This window comes from Muntiacus reevesi, chromosome 4 (genome assembly GCF_963930625.1).
Source record: "Muntiacus reevesi chromosome 4, mMunRee1.1, whole genome shotgun sequence".
In the NCBI taxonomy this organism is placed as follows: Eukaryota; Metazoa; Chordata; class Mammalia; order Artiodactyla; family Cervidae; genus Muntiacus; species Muntiacus reevesi.
This window is the reverse complement of record NC_089252.1, coordinates 162,996,436-163,020,389: the sequence shown is the minus strand read 5'-3', so window position 1 is coordinate 163,020,389 and position 23,954 is coordinate 162,996,436. Positions and strand designations below refer to the sequence as shown.

The 23,954-nt window shown below is 38.8% G+C and overlaps 1 protein-coding gene across 1 annotated transcript in view; it reads left to right on the top strand.

Moving 5' to 3' along the window:
• The window catches only part of MSRB3 (methionine sulfoxide reductase B3), a 170,317-nt gene that overhangs the window by 81,079 nt on the left and 65,284 nt on the right, over positions 1-23,954 (top strand). Inside the window, exon 5 of the mRNA XM_065934698.1 lies at positions 13,934-13,962. Coding sequence (XP_065790770.1) covers positions 13,934-13,962 — 29 coding nt within the window. The remainder of the gene's footprint in view (positions 1-13,933; positions 13,963-23,954) is intronic.

Genomic DNA, 23,954 nt, shown 5'->3' with positions numbered 1-23,954 from the left:
AAGATTATTAACTAGTAACTTTTAAAATATAATTCTATCAAATAATACAGTCACATCTTACTAAACAGAAAATTAAATGATTATTTTATGACTTGTAGCTATCACTTAATATTACTCAAATTTTAAAATATTTTTAATAACTAAAGCTGTTCTAAAACAACAATGCAGTTAGGTTGTAATGAACTATATAGCTTGTCCCTTTAAAGAACTCCTATAGAATTCTGTAAAATGTAGAGGTTGATCCTCTTTTATCTTTTCATCCGTCTACAGTTCATCTTTTCAGAGGCCGTTGATATGCCTAGAGTCTTTGCCTCTATACAAGTCAACCACGAATTGCTTTTATTTGAATTTCTTTTGTTGTCTCTAACATTTTAGGATCTGTCAATTATTGTGTCTATCCTTAGTCTGCTAGCCACAAAATTCTATCATTCTTTTTCTGATTACAACCTAGGATAGAAAAGAAAATTTCCAGGGAAAATAAGAAAAAAATATTCTGTGTAAAACTGATGTAGAGCAGTAAACCTTACTACCCCCCAAGTCTCCCTCATGCTCCAGACAGCATATGGCAAGTATGTATACAGCGTCAGTGTCAGAGGACCAAGCAGAACCATTGGCATCATCCTCCCACAGTGATATAAAAAGACAAAGAGCCCTTTGATTATCATCTGGTGTGCTTACTGGTGGTCTCTGCTCATGTGAAGAAGCAGCTGCCCAATGCAGATAAAACACTTTGGCAGAATGTGGTTAAAAATGCTAAGGAAGAATATATAAATCAAATATATTTTGTACCTAAATTGGGTTAAAGTGTATAAAATCCATAAACATTTTTATTTCCGTCTAATTTCTAGGTTTGGGGTTTTTATTGGAAGTCTGAGGTTGCTAAATGGCTGACAGAAGAAGAAATGATATGTAGTAGTTTGCTAGTGTTGCCATAACAAAGTACCGCAGGTGGTGGTTTAAACAGCAGAAGTTGATTGTTTCACTGTCCTGGAGGCCAGAAGTCTGAGATCAAGGTGTCAGAGGGTTGGTTTCTTTTGCAGCTTCTCCCCTTGACTTGTGGATGGCTAGCTTCATATGGTCTTCCCTGTGTGTGTGTCTGTGTCCTGATTTCCTTTTCTCATAAGAACACCAGTCATATTGGATTAGGGCCCACTTGAATGACTTCATTTTAACTTAATTATGTCTTTAAAAGCCCTATTTCCAAATTTAGTCACATTCTGAATTACAAGGGTTTAAAACTTCAACAGATGAAATTTGGGAGGACACAATTCTGCTTCTAATGTGAAAGTATATTCTGCTCTCCTTAACCCTGATTATTACTTTAAGTGTTTTGAATTTATTCTCAATAGCTAAAGGATCTTTACTTTAAAAGCTTTGTTCTCTCTACAGATATAAATATACACAAGAAACAGATTATTTTAAATGATTAAGTACTATAAACCATACAGACAGGAAATGGTATTGAAATTCAAATAAGGCAGTTATCAATATGGCCTAGAGAAAATTATAGAACCTGGGGAGGCAAAAATGACCTTAACAGTTGTTTTTTCAGTCTTATTCATCTGCAGGTTCAAGTTCTACAGAGGTAGATTTTTATTATCTCATACTCACTTTTCCTCTACCTTCTCTTCTCTCCTTTTCTTTTTCATTCTTGGAAACTGCAGGAAAATTTAGATAGCTTACCTCTCCATGGGATAGTTTGTGTGGAGCACCATTGATTCATTTCAAATGTCTCATTTTATTACTAAAAAAAAAATATATATGTATATATATAGCTCATAAATTAAATGACCTCTTGGTTGCTGAACTAGCATCCAGGTCTCCTGATTCGTATTCCAGTATGCTCTCAAGTGCACGGTACAGCTCTTTTAGTTAGAGAGTGGTTTATTTGTGTTTTAAGGACAAATAAGATTTCTATAGGGCTTCCCAGGTGGTACTAGTGGTAAAGAACCCATCTGCCAGTGTAGGAGATGCAAGAGACGTGGATTTGATCCCTGGGTCAGGAAGATCACCTGGAGTGGGAAATGGCAACCCATCTTTATTTCCAGCTAATGGAAAATTCCATGGACAGAGGAGCCTGGCGGGCTAGAGTCTCCATGGGAGTGCAAAGAGTTGCACATGACTGAGTGAACACACACACACACACACACACACACACACACACACACACACACACACACACACTCACACACATGACTTCTATATTGTGTAATTAAGTCATTTATATTATTTTCCGTTAGTCTTCCCTCTTAAATATTTCCAGTTCCTTCAGTTATTTTTATTGCTGTTCTCTCATTTCTTTCTGCATGGTTTTGACACTCATATGAAAGTCCCAAGTAAGATATCTATCAGGGTATGTGTGTGCTGCTATGTCGCTTTAGTTGTGTCCGACTCTTTGAGACCCTATAGACTGTAGCCCACCAGGCTCTTCTGTCCATGGGATTCTGCAAGCAAGAATACTGGAGTGGATTGCCACGCCCTCCTCCAGGGGGTCTTCCCAACCCAGGGATCAAGCACAGGTCTCCCACATTGCAGGCAGATTCTTTACTCTCTGAGCCACCAGGGAAGCCCATGAACATTGGAGTGGGGCGCCTATCCCTTCTTCCCAACCCAGGGATCGAACCCTTGTCTCCTGTGGCTATTGCATTACAGGCAGAGTCTTTACTGCTGAGCCACCGGGGAAGCCCATCTATCAGCGTAATGCATTCTTTCTTTTTATAGCATAGTATTTTATTTTTACTTGTTAAAATACTGCTATTTGTACTTGTAGCCACAAGCTTTAATATTGTTGCTACCATTTTTTAAGTTTTAAATTGAGACTTCTTTTTTAAAAATTGTATTGACTTTATTTGTGCTCCGCTGGGTCTTCGTTGCCGGGCCTGGGCTCTCTCTAGCAGCGGGGACTGCTCTTTGTTGTAGCGCCTGGCCTTCTCACTGTGGCGGCTTCTCTTGTTGCAGAGCATGGGCTGTACGTGCACAGACCTCAGTAGCTGCAGCACGCAGGCTCCAGAGTGCAGGCTCAGTGGCTGTGGCTCACGGGCTTAGTTGATCCAAAGCATGTGGGATCTTCCTGGTGCAGGGATCGAACTTGTGTTCGATCTGCCTACACTGGCAGGCAGATTCTTATCCACTGTACCTTCAGGAAAGTCCCCTTATTGCTACCCTTTATTCACATTTTCATATATGCCAGGGCCTGACCTAGGCACTTTACAGTATCCTATCATTTAACCTATGTATGTGTTAGCTGCTCTGTCATGTCCGACTCTTTGTGACCCCGTGGACTGTAGCCCACCAGGCTCCTCTGTCCATGGGATTCTGCAGGCAAGAATACTGGAGTGGGCAGCCATTCCCTTCTCCAGGGGATCTTCCTGACCCAGGGATGGAACCCAGGTCTCCTGCCTCCAGAATCTGCAGGCAGATTCTTTACTGTCGGAGCCACCAGGTTGGCCCCATCTAACCTATACACAACTTTTAAAAGTGTAAATACATTGCTGCCACTCTGTAGACAGTGAAAGCAAGATGTAGAGTGTGATGAACTTCTCTGAAATCACATAGGATAGAAAGTGGAAGACCTGGGACGGGGCTCTGAGCTGTCTGTCTCCACTGGCCACCTTTTCCATTATCGTTACTTCAGTATTAAGCCCTTCATAGACAGTATTACTGCTGTATAAAGTCTCCCGATTACCAAGGTGGCAGTGATCCCAGTGAAAATGCTACGATCTGGTTAAGATGAGAAGCAAAAACAGTACCAGTGGAAGCAGAACTGTGTCATGGGGAGCAGGAATTTAGACAGGTGTGATGTCTGCAGTGATTACAGTGCTCAGTGAGAGTGATAAATGAAGAATTGTAGCTGCTCTCAGCCTGAGCGTTCTCAGTAACAGGCTCATGTCGGAGATCTGCTGACAACAATGTGGGAGGAACTGTCTTGCTCTTCTGCTGATGATGACCAGTTTCATGTCTAAATTTCTGTTTTTTTAGTTTATATTTTTTTAAGTTAAAAAAGTTAGGCATGTAGTTAATGGGTACCTTTTATTTTTATCTCTTTGTTTTCAGCTGTGGTAGCTAACATATCTTTAAACATTTAAGTTCATTTTGTTTTCTTTCTGCATGTTTTTCGGTCTTTTGTGTTGTATAGCATCATTGTTATCAAAAGATAAGAAAATACATCAAAGCATAACACAGAGGCCTAAGTTTTAAACACAGTAAGTGGATAGTTCATGAGCGAGTACTCCTATGGTAGCGATATCAGTTAGAATATGTTGCGTTAAAAGTAACAGAAATACCCACACAAAACTGGCCTCACAATGCCAGGCTTGGCTTTCTAACTCAGCAGGAACTCTAGAGAAAGACTGTTTTGAAATCCCAGTGACCTCAGGGTTCTGGCTTGGCGTTTCTGCAGTTTTCTTGGTCTTTTCCTCCTGGTTACAGGGTTGCTACAGCAGCTCTAAGTTGCGTATCCTCACATAATAACTTCAAAGGCAGGAAACAGGGAGAGTGTAGGAAGAGGGCTTTCCCCCTAAATCACCCCAGTCCTCTTCACGAGGGAAAACCTAACCGAAAAGTATCCTGCGAGGCTCCCCTGTACCTCTCACTGCTCGGAGCTGGCCTCCACGCCTGTCCTTGAACCCGTCACTGACAGAAGGAGTGTAGAATTGCCACAGTTGGCTAAGCCTAATAATGATTCAGTCCTGACGTGGTCACATTTTTTGCACCCTTCAAAAACTTCAATTCTGTTATCAGAAAAGAGGGCGAGTGGCGATTACCTACGTAACAGGTCGTGTCCACCACAATTATTGAACTCTTCCAGTGTGATCAAATAACTCCATGAACAAAGGTAGAATGAATTACAACTCTGAAGAGTGCAAAGGAGTGGCTGGTGCTGTAAAAAGTATAAACTCTAGGGATTTAATCTAGTCTGGCCACTCGTCTTCAAAGAACTGATAATTAAGCTGATAATGGGGAAAGTTTTAGGAGTTAAGTAGGCGGAGGGGTTAAGAGATACTGGAGTGGGTGAGGGGGAGGAAGAGAGAGCTTTCCAAGGAGAGGAAGCATACTGTGTTTATGTAACTGAAAGAGGCGCATAAATATTCACTGCCATTATTACTAGCCTCTGGTCTGAGGAAAGCCTTTGAATTACTTGTAGGGGTAAGAAAAAATTCTTAGACTTATAAGTAGGATCCTGAAATATTGGAATTTCTGATGTCCGTTTTTTATGAGGGACAACAGGATAGGTTATTAGACTTGGATTGTCCTAGAAAATCCTTGGCATGGAGTTGCCATATACAATACACAGACAGGCAAAAATCAGTCTGCCCCTCCTACTCCTTCCCTCTAATAACTTTTTGCAGCTACAATTTTTAGTTGACACCCATTAAAAATAATATGAACAGCATCCTCATTCTTCTACATGTTGTTGAAACCTTTTGAAACATTGACTTCATTAATTCGTAGTTCATACTTAGGTGAATCCCATTTAAATTTCTTCAATACAATTGAAAGTAAGCAAAAAGTCGTGGAGACTTTCATGGGTTCCTCATGAGAGACAGTAAAAATTTTAAAATAATAGAATAACTTGACTTCAATACACATAGAGCTTTCATAGATACCGGGTTTTGTGCGCTGAGTTGCTTCAGTCGTGTCCGACTCTTCGCGACCCTGTGGACTGCAGCCTGCCAGGCTCCTCTGTCCTTGGGATTCTCCAGGCAAGAGTGTATTGCCCTGGAGTGGGTTACCATGCCCTCCTCCAGGGGATCTTCCCGACCCAGGGATCAAACTGGCGTCTCCTGCATCCCCTGCATTACAGGCAAATTCTTTAACAATGAGCCACCAAGGAAGCCCAGATAATGTGTTATTTCCTGTATATAGAGAACAGTAGTTTTATAAACTTGTTCAGGACTGCAGAGCTCTAATCTATGACTAAAACTGCCTTCTTTTTAAAATCTACAACTTTATTATCAAAAGAATGCCTATGTTATATATTTTAATTATTTAAAAATTAATAACAACACTTAAGTTTTCCTAGCATCTGCCTTTTATGGTTTTAAAATTCATAAAAGCTTTTTAGGTTTAAAAATTCTAAAGTTTTAGTTTAAGCCTTTTTTTTTTTTTTTTAAAGTGTGGTACTATTGTTACAACTGCTCTGACAAGACTCCAAAATAATAATGGCTTAAACATGGTAACAGTTTGGGATTGATGTGGTGCTACTAGCATGCGTGTACAATCAGCCAAAGGCTGGTGCTCTACTATCAGCTTCTCCCTCATGATCTAGGAATGGCTGCTTTAGCTCCAGGAAACAAGCAATGCTCCTGCCAGTGGGAAGAGGTGCGGAATTTTGCTTCAATGGCATAACTCATAATTCTTCTCCTTGCATCCTTTTGACACGAACTTAGTTCCATGGTCAAAACTAGCTATAAGAGAAGTGGGAAATAGTGTAGAAAAATTGTCTCATCTCAGCGGCCATGTGCCCATGTAAAACTCAGAGATTCTATTTCCAAAATAATAAAGGAGAGAATGGATACTGAAAGATAGCAACATTGGGGCTATAATCACCATCTTTCTGCAGTTGCCAAAAGAACTGGTTGAATAGCTTTGAGCTTAGATATAAGTATATATATAATCGAGGAGTGAAGTGTGTCTCTGTGGAGACACAATTATATTCATGCATCTTATACCTCATACAACCTTACTTTATACATCTTTGTATTCCTACCATCCAGCATAGTATATGAATGAAAATAAGCACATAAGGTATGTGTTCGGAATGAATGAATGAACACCCCTCTTTGTCTTTCCTGTAAAATATGTATTTATGTGAATTCTTTTTTCACACTTGCCATTTCTTTGTTCCTATCTATATTTTCAGTCAGTCAGTCAGTTCAGTCACTCAGTCTGACTCTTTGAGACCCCATGGACTGCAGCATGCCAGGCCTCCCTGTCCATCACCAACTCCCAGAGCTTGCCCAAACTCATGTCCTTCGAGTCGGTGATGCCATCCAACCATCTCATCCTCTGTCGTCCCCTTCTCCTACTGCCTTCAATCTTTCCCAGCATCAGGGTCTTTTCCAATGAGTCAGTTCTTCACATCAGGTGGCCAAAGTAATGGAGTTTCAGTTCAGCATCAGTCCTTCCAGTGGATATTCAGGACAGATTTCCTTTAGGATGAACTGGTTGGATCTCCTTGCAGTTCAAGGGACTCTCAAGAGTCTTCTCCAACACCACAGTTCAAAAGCATCAATTCTTCGGCACTCAGCTTTCTTTATAGTCCAACTCTTACATTCATGACTACTGGAAAAACCATAGCTTTGACTAGATGGACCTTTGTTGGCAAAATGACGTCTCTGCCTTTTAATATGCTGTCTAGGTTGGTCATAACTTTTCTTCCAAGTAGTAAGCATCTTTTAATTTCATGGCTATAGTCACCATCTTCAGTGATTTTGGAGCCCAAGAAAATAAAGTCTGTCACTATTTCTACTGTTTCCCCATCTATTTGCCATGAAGTGATGAGACCAGATGCCATGATCTTAGTTTTCTGGATGTTGTGTTTTAAGCCAACATTTTCACTCTCCTCTATCACTTTCATCAAGAGGCTGTTTAGTTCTTTGCTTTCTGCCATAAGGGCGGTGTCATCTGCATATCTGAGGTTATTGATATTTCTCCCAGCAATCTTTATTCCAGCTTGTGCTTCATCCAGTTCAGTGTTTCTCATGATGTACTCTGCATATAAGTGACCATAAGCAGGGTGACAATATACAGCCTTGATATACTCCGTTCCCAATTTGGAACCAGTCTGTTGTTTGATGTCCAGTTCTAACTGTTGCTTCCTGACCAGCAAACAGATTTCTCAAGAGGCAGGTCAGGTGGTCTGATATTCCCATCTCTTGAAGAATTTTCCACAGTTTGTTGTGATCCACACAGTCAAAGGCTTTGGCATAGTCAATAAAGCAGAAATAGAAGCTTTTCTAGAACTCTCTTGCTTTTCTGATAACCCAGCGGATGTTGGCAATTTGCTCTCTGGTTCCTCTGCCTTTTCTAAAACCAGCTTGAACATCTGGAAGTTCACGGCTCATGTACTGTTGAAGCCTGGCTTGGGGAATTTTGAGCATTACTTTACTAGCGAGTGAGATGAGTACAATTGTGTGGTAGTTTGAGCATTCTTTGGCATTGCCTTTCTTTGGGATTCGAATGAAAACTGACCTTTTCCAGTCCTGTGGTCACCGCAGAGTTTTCCAAATTTGCTGGCATATTGAGTGCAGCACTTCCCATAGCATCATCTTTTAGGATTTGAAATAGCTCAACTGGAATTCCATCACCTCCACTAGCTTTGTTCATAGTGATGCTTCCTAACACCCACTTTGACTTCACATTCCAAGATGTCTGTCTTTAGGTGAATGATCACACCATCGTGATTATCTGAGTCATGAAGATCTTTTTTGTATAGTTCCTCTGTGTATTGTTGCCACCTCTTCTTAATTTTTTCTGCTTCTGTTAGGTCCATATCATTTCTGTCCTTTGTTGAGCCCATCTTTGCATGAAATGTTCCCTTGGTATCTCTAATTTTCTTGAAGAGATCTCTAGTCTTTCCCATTTTTTTGTTTTCCTCTGTTTCTTTGCACTTATCACTGACGAAGGCTTTCTTATCTCTCCTTGCTATTCTTTGAAACTCTGCATTCAAATGGGTATATCTTTCCTTTTCTCCTTTGCTTTTCACGTCTCTTCTTTTCACAGCCATTTGTAAGGCCTCCTTAGACAGCCGTTTTTCTTTTTTGCATTTCTTCTTCTTGGGGATGGTCTTGATCCCTGTCTCCTGTACAATGTCACCATTTACATTTTATTTACTTTCTTAAAGAGGATTTATGAGTAGAGGTGATCATAGTATGATAGAGGAGTGCCTTGTTTCTGTGTATGTATGTGTATATATAAAATTCAATAGAAATTAAATTAACTTATACCATGGAACCAGTTTTCTCTAACCCTAAAACTGATAGTATTCACTTTTATTATCATATTTTAATTATTATGAGAATAATTGTGGATTTCTTAAATATTTATTTTTATTTATTTGGCTGGGTCAAGTGTTAGTTGTGGGACTCGGAATCTTAAGTTTTGGAATGTGGGACCCAGTTCCCTGACCAGGTGCTGAAGCCAGGCCCACTGCATTGGGAGTTCAGGTCTTAGCAACTGGGCCACCAGGGAAGTCGCAGTTGTGGCTTTTGAAGGTGCAGAACTGTGCCTGAGAATTCTGAAAATACTTTTTTAAGCTGATACTTAAGGCCACTAATTAGTTTGTGAAAATGTCTCTCTGTACATTATGTGTATTTTTTACATGTTGACCAGCTTTCTCTGAAGGAGATAAAATGGTCTGGGGAAATAACAGTTTCTGACATGATTTTTCATATTGCAAATGAGGCACTTTATAGTTTTTGGTTACTATATCTTGTTTTTGGCCCTCTGTTAATTTACAGATCCATTTGTTCAAGTGTTGATTCCTGCTACACACTTAAAAAATTGTCACTTTTCCCGTATACTTTTTAAAGTTGATATGTTGTATTTTCATTTTTATTCAGCTCAATAAAAAAAATTTTTTTTTTTTTTGGCATAGCAGATATTAGTTCCCTGACCAGGGATCAAACCAGCGTCCCTGCAGTGGGCGTATGGAGTCCTAACCACTGGACCACCAGAGAAGTCCCCTGCTACACCTGTTTAATACCTTAAATACCAGATGCAGTGCTCAGTGCTGGGACCATGAAGGGACTCTCACGGGCTTAGTGTCAGTACCGCGCGGTGGTGGGGGGCGGGCCGTTTGCCGTGCCAGGACCCAGACCATGGAGTTACTGAAGGTAAGCAAGAAACTCTCGGAGGAGACGGGGGCAGGCAGGCTTCTGCCGGGACTGAGGCGAGTCTACGGAGTAAACACTTGTCAGTGATGAGCTGGAGGAGAGGCGCTCTAAACAGAGGATGCTGGGTGGAGGCTGTGAAATACTGTGGCAATTGCTGGATTCGGTGAGACTGCAGGCTGCAGGCTAGAGGTGGATTCGAGGTAGGATTACAGCTGGGATGGGAGACCCAGATGATGGTGGGCCCCTTATTGCACACGAAGGTGAACTTGGTGTCCTTAGCTCAGTAGGTTTTCAATGTTTTTGTCTGTGACCCATTGTAAGACATACTTTTCTACATGATGGCTCATTACTAGGCCTGGCCCAAACATATGCAGGGCCTGGGCAGGAGGACAAGTGGGGATATAGTACAGCTAATTATTTAAAAGTTATAAGTCAAGGCAATAAGCTGTTAGAAAAGGTTGCTAACCTACCTTGACAGATAAACCTTGTAACAAAAACAGTGAAAAAGTGTGTAGAATCACTGATATCAAGTGATTGAAAAGAGTGCAAATTTTATTTTATTAATTTTATTTTTATTTATTTATTTTATAGCTGTGGGGCATGCAGGATCTTAGTTCCCTGACCAGGGATTGAACCTGTGCCTCAGCAATGGAAGTGTGGATTTTTAACCACTGGACTGCCAGGGAAGCCCTAGGTTAGAGCAGATCTTAAATAAACTCATCTTCCACCAAAAGACTGTTATTCAGCCTGGGGAAATGCAGAGGTAATGGTAACCAGGCCAAGTGGGAGGGGAGGAGAACCTTCCCTCAGCCTTGTCTTCCGATGGTTATGGAATCCGTAAGAGAAACACCTTTCTTTTCTTCTTCATTGAGGGAGAGGCTCTTTCATTTCTGCCACAGGCTCTGTACTCCTCTCCACTCCCCACTCCCTGTTCCCACCAGCCAGGCCCCCATTTCCAAGGCCATCACGACTGTGAGAGTCTGGCCTAAGGGGCAACCCTTGGCTTCTTGGTCCTCCCAGCCCCCCACTCTCACAGGAGGGTTTGAGTGAAGAATTTTCTGAGCAGGAATGTGGAAGAATAGGAAAAGCATTCTGCCCTGCCCTCTTTCTTTCCCCTTCCTTCTACCCTCAGGTCCAAGCTCCTTCCTTCAAGGAGCAGCCTTTGGCCACTGCTTGGGCTGGAGACACACATACTAGTAGCACAGGCTGACCCATGAAAGGTCCACATAGGCTGAGGAAGTCAGCTCAGGGCCGTTTGGGCTGAAAATGCTGAGGACTTTGGTACTTGGAGCTTCCAGGGGAGTAAGAAGAGACTCTTTGCCTGGTGGAGAGGAGAGTGCAGCCAGAGGAAGGCCAGAGCAGATGTCCTTTGCTCATTTGTAAGGCTAGTAACTGGCCAGTATGCATATGCGTGAAACACACACACACACAAATGCATGAACTTCTACCTAAAAGTTATACAAAACTGCACATGCTCTCAATATGGGATGCATCTGTCTTCTGTTCTACTTCATTAAAAAAAGAAATACTAGTCATAATCCACTAAATTAATTGTATAATCCACTCATGGGTTAACTTGTGATTGAAGTTTGGAAAAACTCTGCTCAGTTGTTGGGTGGTGGTGGTAATGTGATCAGATTAATGTTTGGAAAACACCTGGCAGCTGATTAGATGATGGGCTGGAAGAGAGGTGGGGATACAGGTTATGAGATGATTGAGCCAAAGTGTTAGCTGTTCAGTTGTATCAGACTCTTTGCAGCCCCATGGACTGTAGCTGGCGAAACTCCTCTGTCCATGGAATTCTTCAGGCAAGAATACTGGAGTGGGTTGCTTTTCTCTTCTCCAGGGGATCTTCCTGACCCAGGGATCAAACTCTGCTCTCCTGCATGGCAGATAGATTCTTTACCTTCTGAACCACCAGGGGAGCCCAAGATAGGCCTAAAGGTGGTAAGAGTGAGGATAGAGAGGAGGGGGAAGGTGGTAGAATCAACAGGTTTGGGTGATTAATTAGATATTGGGGGTGCAGAAGAAAACCAGAACAGCATCATCATTTCTGACTCAAAAGGATAGGAAATATAGCAGGAGAATTATATTTGTGGGAAAAGAAAATGAATTCAGTTTAGTACATGTGGCATTAGAGGTCACAGCACAACGTTCAGGCAGAATTTTGGTGGGAGAGAGGCTTAGTAAAGTGGGGACTGTAGCAGGGCTGTCGGGTTTGGTATTAGAAACCTTTGAGAAAACTTAGCAAGGACAGACCCTCGTGGCTTCCAGAGTGACTCTGTTGCGGGGAGGTCAGGAAAGGAAGGTGGGCAGTATAGGTTAGAGTCTGTCCTCTCAGTATGCTCGCTTGAAAAGCCAGGAAGAAAAAGGGACAACAAGAGTATGACACAGGTTTGAAGGAGGGTTTTAAGTTAATTCTGGAGCTCTTCTATGCATAAGGGAGGAGGAACCGGGGAGACTCAGATATTGAAGATTTAACAGGAAGCAGGAGCAATTGCTCTAGCCTGGTTTCGGGGGAGATGACAGAGCGCCCTTTCGGACATGAGTGTAGGGAATGTTAGACAGGAGGAAGGGATGCATGGGGAGGCAGGGAGTTCCCTTTATAGGTATTTGCTGAAATGTCATAGCCATTTGTTGACATATAGACATTTCCCGATATAGGCGTAAGCACCGGGCACTAGGCCGGCGCTGTGGCTGAGGACTCTGGTGAGGCATAGTCTAGTGCAGAAGACGGGCAAGGAGACCAGCAGGACAGGTGTGGTGAGGGTTGCCGTGTAGAGCCATGCCCAGAGATGCGGGAAGCAAGTGGGCATGATGCCAGGCTTTCCAGAAGAGGAGAGGACAAAAAGTGAAAGTGGCTTTGCACCTGAAACAGGAATCAGGGACACCTGAGAAAAGCATCGAGCTGAGGACTGTAGTGGGGCCAGGATTTGAGACAGATACGAGCCTGGATTACAGCGGTGGTTGTTGATAACCATGGTTGTGATAATCATTTTTTGTGTTTATGGTTATTGACTTAGTTACAGCCTCAGCTGAAACTTTATTTGGGAATACTTGAGAAAACGAATTTTTATGTCAAAGGAGCCTGTTTCTTGCTTATCCTTTCCCCCTTCCTCCTTTGATGACTTTTCTTGAAGCTAATTTAGGTAAAGAAAGCCACCGCTTCCAAAAGTGCTTTGGTACCCTGGCGTAATTTCAAAGAAATCTCCTTTCCCACTTAGTTAACTAAATTTCCCCAGGAAAAAAAAAAAAACCTTCTCTGTCAATGTAACATCCTTTAACAGGACTCCTGCTGGCCGGTTCTTGTATCTTGCTGTGGCAGCTGCGAACATATATACTATTGATTGTTAATGTGTGATATAAATCCAGCCGGAGCATGCCCACTAATTGGTTTGAGAGCTAGATGGAGACAATGCTGTCTTGTGGTAGCTTGTGTAGATAGCCCTAGTCATAGGGTTAATTCTGCTTGACAGCACACCAGCAGCATCTTGAGAGTAATTACCCAACAGAAGTTTTCCCACAGCCGGACTGAGAGCTTCAAAGGCTTCTGAATTTACAACCAGTATTAACCTATATCTGAAACATCATGTTCCCACAAGGGCTCCGATTTTTTTTTTTCTCCTTCTTATTAAATGTATGGAGTTACTAGGTTCATTTACTCTGTGAAGAACTTAGTGAAAAATTACTTGATTTTGAATAATTGAAAGTCTTTAATAATAAGTAAAAAGGATAATTTAAAATTTGAGGGTTTTTTAAATTGCTTTATTGTATTACTGAAAAGTTAATCTGTAAAGATTGGCTGCCTTTTTTTTTGCTTGTTTTACAAAATTTATTCTCTTTCTCTCTCAAAAAAATGCTGAGAAGTTAATATCTTTTCCATACTGTGCCATCTCTATGGATATGTACATGTTTAGAGGGCCTAAGGTTATACATGCACTTAAAATGGTTAAAATAAATATGTATTTACATTTTAAAAAGCTATCCTACTTGTTGACCAATGTACTGAAATCTGTAACTATTACATCTTTCCCCCCTCTTAAGTTACTGTTTAATAAGCAATTTTTATATTGTAAAAAATTTCTTTCCCTTTGCAGGTCAGAAACCAAATTTGACTCCGGTTCAGGTATGTTTATATTAATAATGTTATTCTGAGTATATTTTATTTACATTATTCTCTAAGGAGTAATTCATCAGATCAAGAGCCATTTTGATTTTAAACAGACTAGGCAGTCTCTTTTCAAAACATGAACCCCACGTCAGAGCAGGACTGTTGACTGCTTGGAATCGTAAGTTATTAAGATGTTCACTTTAGGATTCTCGATGGTTCTGAAATAAGTACTAAAGGCTCTATATCTGCAGAGTTTCATTTTAAAACCAAGGGTGAAGGTCATAGATACTCATTGGTAAAAACAGAATGTTATTCTCTCAGTGAACAAAAATCCTGAATAATTTGAAGGTTCTCTGCAAGTGACTTGTCATCACATATGGGTAATAGATATATTTAATCCAGCAAACTGTAAAGGGTTTTAGCCAATAGAAGTAGAAATTCGTCTATGATTTATTCATTTTTTAAAATTTGTCTTGCCAGGGAGATGGGGGATGGAAAATGAAGGTCACCTTAAGCCTCTGTCTTGTCTCTGTCAAGACAAAATTTACATCCTCACAAACAGTGGCATATCAGCCTCATTGGATGTTTTCTTCTCATTAAGAATGAATATAGCTATATAATCCTTACATTTGACTGTGTCCTTATCTCACTAGCTGAGATTTCCATGCTCCAGAGTTTCTGATGGTGTTTACAATTAAAGAACAAAAATTACCTCATGTTCAGTACAAAGGAATTATGCCTTTTGTCGAAGTATTATAGACAAATAAACATTAATTTTCAATTGCAGAAGAAAATAATTTGCAGAAAAACATATAACTCATTGAATTTAAAAGTAACATTCTTACTCTGGTTAGAGTTCCGCTATGTTTTAACTTAAAAAAAAAGAGTTTTTGTTTATTATGTTCACAAAGGAACCAAGGACTATACTTTCTGATAGTGATGTTAAGGAGCTGACATGTTTTTCTTCTTCAAAAACTGTATCTTTTATTGTATGGCTTAATGAATTTCTTCAACTTGGTGTGAGACCCTTTAAATATGACAGCTGTGAGTTAACAATTTCACCCAGTTTAAGAATTGTGATATCAGAAATCTTTCCATCCTGTGTGTTCTTGGGTTCTGAGTCACACGTGACAGTGATGATAGAAGGTAAATGTTTCTGGTTTATAGGGTCGATGATGTGGAGACCAAAGGCATGATGGCATTGTGTCCATTCTTTTGACTTTTTTTCTTTAATTGACTCATAGGAGTAAAATAGGGTAAAATATTCAAAATAGGGTAAAAAGTCTTTATCATTTTTAAATAGTATAAATATTCAAATACAATAAAAGAGAAATGGAAAAAAGTGAGGATTCATTTTTACATAAAACCGCCTGTCTTTTTTATCATTGCCGATCAGCCATCAAGTATTTACTGAAAATCCCCTTTATCATGGTCAGATCCCTTAAAAATCAAGTCAAAAACTGGTTTTAGCCTACAGGATCTGGAATATAACTTTTAAAAATGAAAAAGTCCACTTGGTTCATTTTGAAGGCAAAACCTGGAAATAGTGTATAAAACTGAAATATTAGGCAGCTATTGTCAAAGTTAGAAAATTTATGTTAAATTTTCAAATCCAAATTAAAGTGTGCTGCTAAATTCCTGTAGTGAAGGTTAGTATTTATCATGAAAATAGTTATAACATCTGTACAGGCACACATCTTTCACTCTTGTGACCAAAGATTTTGTTCATGATTCTTATTTTTTCTAAGTCTTAATTTTTTAAACATCTTTCATGGACAACATCTGCCTGTCTCTGAAAGCTCCCAAGTTTTGTGCTCTAAAAAATCTTACAGGGAATATGATTAAATGTTTATTTTTTCTTTTAATTTTGAATCTAAATATGTCGTGGAAAGAATTAAGATGGTTTCAAGTTAAGAATCAGGTAATTCTTTTTTCTTATAAATTCTTTTAGCTTAATATCAAAAGAAGGAATCATGACTAAGAAAGCTAGAAATGTATTCTTTGGCATTCTATAGCATGCGAATCTTGGTTAGAATAAGGTAGCATATTGGAACAATTAAATATATGACTTTAATAGGTTCAGGTTCTCTATTGTTCATCAAATACAGAAAGTAAACCAGCTCTGTTTAATGTTGTATACAACTGTAACAGTGTTCCTGACAAAGTAAGATTTTTAAATGAAGGAAGATGCTGATCTTACTAAGAAAAAAAAAAAAAAACTCTTAAAAAAATAAATAGTGTGGTCAATGACTAGCCATAAAAGAAGGAATTTCAAAGTAAAAAAAAAATATATATATATATGTGTGTGTGTGTGTGTGTGTATACACTTTATTTGGTTCCTTCAAGTAAAGGACCCAATTTATGCAGCTTACTGCATATTTGCAGTTTGTATAAATGAGTTTCAGGCTGTAGAGTGAGATTCAGAAGGAAGGAAGAAAAGTTTTCATTGTCAGCACATGGTCAAAAATGTCAGTTTTTAAGTATTTACCAAAATGACCAGCCTAGGAAGTGTTTTAATTTTTTCTTATCAAAGTTGTATAGATTTTTTCTACAAAAGCAGATTCACAAACAACTTTGCACTTTTAAAGTTTAAAAAAATTTTTTAATGAAAAAAATTTCAACTGTATGTTAAAGTAGAGGGTATAGTATAGTGAGCACATGCTCATTCATCATCTAGTTTTTACTGTTATCAATACTTTGCCTTTTGTTTCAGTTTTCTTTTTTTGCTTGAATTATCTTAAAGTGAAATACATTTCATGTGAATTTTAAAACCTGAAAGTTAAAAATTGTGTTGACTTATTGAAAGAAGTCAGTCATTTTTCCGAGGTTTTCATTTATCTCAGAAATTTGAGTCACCATTCAAATTCTTATAGAAAGGATCTTGACATTACTGTGTCCACATTCAGTTGGAGATGTTGCAAGTTCTATTCATGTAGTGAAGGTTAAGAAAAAAATCAGAAGGTGCTGAATCAATTCTAATCTGAGAACCCCAAAATTGTTCTGTCCTCAAGATTAATTTGATGCTAACTTTAGCTGCCATCTAGCTGTGTCCTCTGTGTACCGAGTTGTATCCTGTTTAACCTCCATTTCTGTTTATAACCCAATGACCTAAATGTTAGCTTTGCCAGTTGAGAACAATCAGGCTACCTTGTTTCTAAAGGAGTTTTAAGGGTTCCATTTTAATATTGTTTTCTAGTTAATGTCCTAATGTTGCTTGTCTATGATCCTGAGTAGCTGGTGATTTTACTAATAGAGTAAAACAGACTTCCTTTTATGTTCAGAAGTAGCAAGAGGCAGTGATCTTCTCCCCACCTCCCAAGAAGGGAAGTTAGTTGATGCTGGAGGAAGCAGAGCATTGAGTTTGGTGTAGTGATTAAACATGAAAGCCATATATCAAATCTCAGGAGAAACATGCTTTTGAAAGAGGCAGAGAGCTGTGGAGCATATTGCATGATAGGCTATGTAAACAGAGCCCTGGAGGTCAGTGTGTGGATGCAAACCAATTAAATAAAGAACTTACTGGCTTTGCTTTCTATCATCTGGATGGGGAGAATCACAAGTTAACATGCACAGGGCCGAAGTGTAAACTTTGCTTGAATAAGCTAGGCACCTTTGGAAACTTCATTAACTCTTTCAATTCACTACCAAGTTTGGTTGGGTTTTGTTTTGTGTGCTATTGTCGGTTTTTAAAAATTTAACCAAAGTCCTTAGGAAGTGAAAACAAATCCCAGACTAAATGCTCTCTTGGCCTTTCTGTACACACCTAATCGGCAAAGGTGCCAGTGATGAGCAGAATGGAAGACAAAGCAAAGAATGAATTGCTGAAAAGATCAAAGTTGGCTGTGTAGTCAAATTTCAGTGATGGGAACATGTCTTTTAAAAACAACCCGTTTGGAAAAGCAGAGCTCTTGCAGAATAACTGGAAAAATATGTTTTTTCCCGTCTCCTGAATTCTGGGTATGAGGAAAAGATATAGTTAGAATTTACTAGCTACTACATAACATCAGGCTATTGTTATTTCTGTTCTATTAAAATAGAGTAGTTTTCTGACCAAGAAGAACATGAAACCTGTAAGTTAAAAACTGTATGGTAAGGACTGCCCAGAGTCTAATTTTGTGGTCCTCACCTTCTCAGGCAGTGTTTGGGTGAGAAAATGAAATACCAAGTTAAATGGTATAGTTTCATGGTCCATAAACATTCAAAACAAAGATTTTTTTTTTTTCCTGTAGAGTCATGTTGGCTGAGAAAGTGAATAAGCTTATGTTTAGTGGTTGTTGATTCTGGGCTGCTTGGAATAGCAGTACTAAGGAAATGGGCTCATAGAACACAGCAACTCAAAGGTATAAGATTTCATGGAAGCAAATTATGGAGGATTAAGAAGCCTAATGAGCATGGTTTAGTGTGGAGAGTGGAGGAGAAAGCTCACTATTAAATAAAGTCCAAGAGTGTACAAGGTTAGGAGATCCTAAAAGACACCATAATAAAAGGCACAACAGAACATAATTATCCTGAAAGAGAGAGAGAGAAAAAAAAAAAAAAACCCTCAAAAGCTCCAAGGAACAAAAAGCAGCTAGTGTCGCTTTTAAGATCTGTAGTTGAAAAGGAGTCTACACCAGGGGAAGGAAATCAAAGAATATAATCAGTTAAAGCTTGAGGCAAAAACATATGGGTGGTGAAAAACAGTGGGCTGTTAATGGTGGTCACTAAATTGAAGGAAAATGGGGAATTTGAATGTAGAACTAGAATTTTGAAAGTTTGTGAGCAAATTAGATAATCTGCCTAACATAGTAAGCCTTTCTCAAGAAATATTAATAAGGAAAACATTTTCAGATCTTATAAATGTGAGAATATGTTGACAGTATTTCACTCCTACAAATCAATTTGTTATTTTAGATTTCTTATGTTTCAGGTTCTCTTAACAGTGAAGAGCCAGGAAATAAAATATAAATTTCTGTAAGAATATTGAAGTCTGTCTTTGGGCATCATTCAACACATTTATTAGCATACTATATGCCAGATGCTGATACTCTACCTCTGAGCAGAGGGGACACAATTTCTTCTCTCATAGACTCTTAGCTGGTTGGTCTGTTATACAAATTCACATGAATTTCTTTGCATGTTTACCTGAGAAGGCTACCAAGGTTAAATTTAGATCCAGATGGTGTGTTAAAGAACTCTTGATATTTAGAAATAAGCCAATATATTTTAAATTTTGACAAATTCACCTTTCTTACCTTTGTTCAAAGCATCTCACTGCTTTCTACCTTAAAGAGAACACGTTTAAGAGAACAACCTAATAATGCTAATGACTAGTGTTTAGTTTTTCTGTAGCTTTTAATAAGGAGTGACATTTCACATTTGATTATCATTAAGAGAGATTAACTTAAAAGAGAACAATGACAAATGTTTGTGAATACCATTCTCTTCACTTTTATTTATTTTTTAATTCATTCTTTTACTGGATCGTATTCAAGGTTGGCCTGGAAAGTCAGGCAACCTCCTCTGTAACAATCTCATGGGATTGTGCGGAAGCACTTAGAGGGGACATAGCCCTTCATTTGCCTTTTACAGACTAAATACAGGAAGCAGCGGGGCATGGTAGCAAAGTACTGAGGTGCTAGAGCAGATAAATCTGAGGGAAGTCTCTGTTTACTTCTAATCATTTTCAATTGGTTTTCTTGGATTTCATGTATAATCATTATGTCCTAGACTTAAATTTTGTATTTTCATTCCTTCTGACTTGCAATTGAAGCATTTAAAACCATAAATTTCCTTCATCAAAGCTTTAACTGAATCCGAGATTTTGTTTTTAAATTATATTTTAAGTAGCTGCTGTTTTGATTTTCTTTTGGACACATTGATTATTTAGGGAAGTGTCTTTTGAACTTCCAAATTTTCTACTTGCTACTTCTGTTTAGTAATTTTCAGTTTCATTGCTTCGATTGTCAAAGAATGTGACCTTATTGCTTTTTTACTAAGTTTATTGTTCAGAACTTATTAGATTTTTATCTTGGGGCCTAATTGGTGTTTAATTTTTGTAACTCTTCTGTGGGTGATTTGAAAACTATATTCTCTGCAACATAAGGAGTGTGATACATAGTTATTAGATCAACCCAGTTCATCATTTTTACCATTATTTGTTTGTTTTATTCTACCTGACAAAGACTTTAAGAGGAGAGATAATTTGTCATTTAGCGTCTTTTCTCCTGAATTCTGCCTCCTTAAATATCACCATCTCTGTGTTGTCTGCCCTACGTACTCTATATGTTCTGGCACTTGCCATCTTGCTCAGGTCATAGATTGCACTTGTCGTCCTGTAGAGAACATTATTCCAAAGCAGTGCTCCTTGAAATGAAAGCTGCTCTAATTCTTGTTGTTGTTCAGTTGCTAAGCCGTGTCTGACTCTTTGCACCTCCATGGACTGTAGCCCGCTAAGCCCCTCTGTCAATGGGATTCTCCAGGCAAGAATACTGGAATGGGTTGCTATTTCTTTTTCCAGAGGATCTTCCCAACCTAGGGATTGAACCTGCATCTCTTATATCTCCTGCAAAGGCAGGCAGATTCTTTACTGCTGAGCCACCAGGGAAGCCCAGGTAAGAAACTTACGTTATTCCAAATTTATATGTGAAGCAAGAAGCTATTTTACCATTGTAAATACGAGTGTTTTCCTCTTCCCTCTTGCCCTTGATACCATAACTTTATAAGGAAAAAGGTTCTGCACCATTATATGATGCAAACCTTTGTTTTCTCCACTTAGCATCCTCCCCTACTTCTCCATCTGTCTGGCAAGATTCTATTTATCTTTTAAGGCTCAGCTCAAGCATCACCCCCTCAATTAAATATAGTCTTCCTTAACACCTCCCTAGAAATTCATCATCCCTTCCACTGTACAAACACTGGATCTTGTATTTACATTTACTGTAACATTTATTATCTGCTATAATTATTTGTGTGGATCCCTCTCTCCAAGTATATGACTTTTTTTGAAGGCAACAATCATGTCTTATTCACCTTTATAAATTTGGTATCTGGTGTGAGATTATTAGTCAATAAACAAAAATTCAATGCGATTGGGAGTCTTTGTTCTGTTCTCCAGCTGTGATTGAAATGCTTAACTAACGACCGAAGATTTACCCTCCCCTTTCATGGTGTGGAGTTGTTGCTGGGAAGTGGCTCCTCAGCGGAGATTACAGTTCCCAGCCCCTTTGCATCTGTGTGGGGACATATGACTAATCCTCCCAGTGGAGTATATGTCATTTCTGGGCTAAGAGGATTAAGGATCCAATGAGCTTTCCCACATCTCACTTCCCCTTCTGAGGTGACATCAGAGGTACATGGTGAACATGATGGCATCACGGTATGTAAAGTGTTCCTGAGTCATACTTGGAAGAGATCCACTCAGGAGAGCCCTTCGTCCAAGAACATCTTCACTGGCCTTTATGTAGAGGGAAATAAACTTTTACTGTAATAGGCACTAAGATTTTGCCGTTTATTAGGGAAGCTAATGTTCCATACCCTGAATAGCCCAGTGCCTAGAATATTCCCTGGTAAATAGTTAGTAGTCACTGATTACTTCTGATTAAATGATAAAATTAATGGCTATGGATTACATTATCTGTTAATAACTTAAAGATGACCCTTTAAACTAATGATCATCCAAGTATAGTATACTATATTCTGTATAATCACTATAATCTGTGTAATCACTGGGCCTATCAGTGATTGTCACAGTGACGAAGTATGAAAGGATACCATAAAAAGCAGGGACTTAAAGCAACCGTGGTTTATTTGTGTTCACACATCTATGGCTTGGGCAGGAGTTGATTGACATGAACTAGTCACAGGTTAGGTTCGGGTCTGCTTCACAAGTCTTATCATTAATGGTAAAGGAGGCAAGCCCCACTGTGCACGCGCATTTCAAGTCTCTGCAGCAGATCTGGCAGCATCCCATTAACCAAGCAAGTAGCGTGTTCAAGCCAAAAGGAAATAAATGGGAAGAGCATGTTCTTCTCGCTTGTCATACAGGTGTTAAGTATTCTGTCTTTGCTCTAGTGGGCAGAACTGCCGAATCACATGGTGAAGGGTGTGGAGATAGGAAGGGAAGAATAATAGAAGCCCCAAATTGAATGTTTCACAGGAGAACTTTATGTCCTTAGATCAGTTATTTAGTAAAAATATTTTATAGAGTGAGCATGATTAGATTTTTAAGTGGATCCAATTCCTTCTATGTAATTGCATCATTTGGTAACCTAACTTTAGATGTGGTATTAATGGATATAATACCATTATATAGATAGAAATATTTATATTATGTAACGCTTTACCATTTGAAAAGCATCTAATTTATTGTTTGAGATTCACAAAAATCTTTGTAAATACACAGGGATACTTTTACCTTTCTGAGATATAGTAAGGTTTATTGAGTTGCTTAAGTCCACATAAGTGGTAATTGGCTAATCTAGGACTGAACTTCAAGTCTTCAAGTTGCAAGGACTATGTCCTTTTTATTAGATCATAAGATAGTTCTTTTAATGAGCAACTTTTGTTTTAAAGTTTTTTATAATTAGCTTTTTATTTTGTATAATTACTATGTGTACTATTATATATTATCAAATTTAATCTTTTTTTCAAATTAAACATGTTTATAAACACACCTTAAAAATACCAAGTATAGTACAGATTTATAAATGATTACAATGTGGCCATTAGTAGGCCACTGAAAATGTTCCTGTCAGTTTCCCAAGAGGCCTGAAATATTAGTATCAATTGCCTTGGTGAATTTTCTGTTTTCAGTATCTAGTCTTAAAATTTTAGACTCAGAAACATAGATATTTCAATAGTTCCCAGGGATGGACTCATGTGGACAAACCCCAAAGACAGATGAATGAAACTAAAATTGAGATATATTTGTTTACAATGAGAAGTCTAATTTTCACATGGCTCAGAATACTTACATCTGCATGATCATTGTCTTTTTTCTCTAGTCAAGCTCTATAACTCACAAAATTACCATATGAACTCTATCAATTTGTCAAAATAAATCAATCATGTTGGGCCTGAAATTTCCTTGCTATTGTATATTATCACCCTAAAGGCAGACCTACATAGGGAGTGAGATCATGTCCAGAAAGTTACCCTGTTGCACACAGAAGAATGTCAACTAAAAACGATGCACAACCTGAGGGTTATGAGTGAAGTTTTATTTGGGGCAATGTGAGGACTGCAGCCCAGGAGACGGTGAGCTCAGATAGCTGTGAGACTGTTTCCAAGACCTAGGGGGAAGGGACATATATATATGACTTTGGTAAAGGGGGAATACATGCAATCAAGCACTTTTTTTTTTTAGAAAATTTCTGTTGGTCCTGTGAAACTTTTGCTAGTCACAAGAAATAGTCATCACCATGAAGGATTTTAGTGCTTTTCTAGATATGAAGAGATTTAAGAATTGGGCTCATAAAATCAGCTCCTGAGAATATCTAACTTTCTGAAGACCTGTCCTGCCAGTTTTCCCCGGAGCACAGAGTACCTCATTTCTGCTCTTACCCTGAACTCCTTCAAAGGGTGTTGAACGTCAGCAGCTGCAGCAGCACATGATTTAATCCTTGTAGAGGCAGATGGCAGGTACTCATGGCAAGCGCCAATCTGTGGTTGAGAAGAACAAAGTTTGGAAACAGACAAATTGAATGTTTAGCTTTATGAGTTAAAGTTACCATGAATTATCTATCTCAAAGTAGGAATGGTCCTGGCCATTGAGACTTTATTTGACTTTCATTGGCTTCAACTTCATCTATCCATCTGCTCATCCATCCATACAAAAGATAGTTTTGCCATTAGACTTGGAAAACATACTATAAATCTGCTACTTAAGTCTTTGTTTCCAAGTTCTTGGAGCAGGAGATCATGGATAGTGGCTTTAGAACTTAAAATTGACAGTTTAAATGTTTTTTAGCTATTGAAGCATATATTAAAATGTTAGTGGTTTAACCCACCACTTCAGCATACTAAAA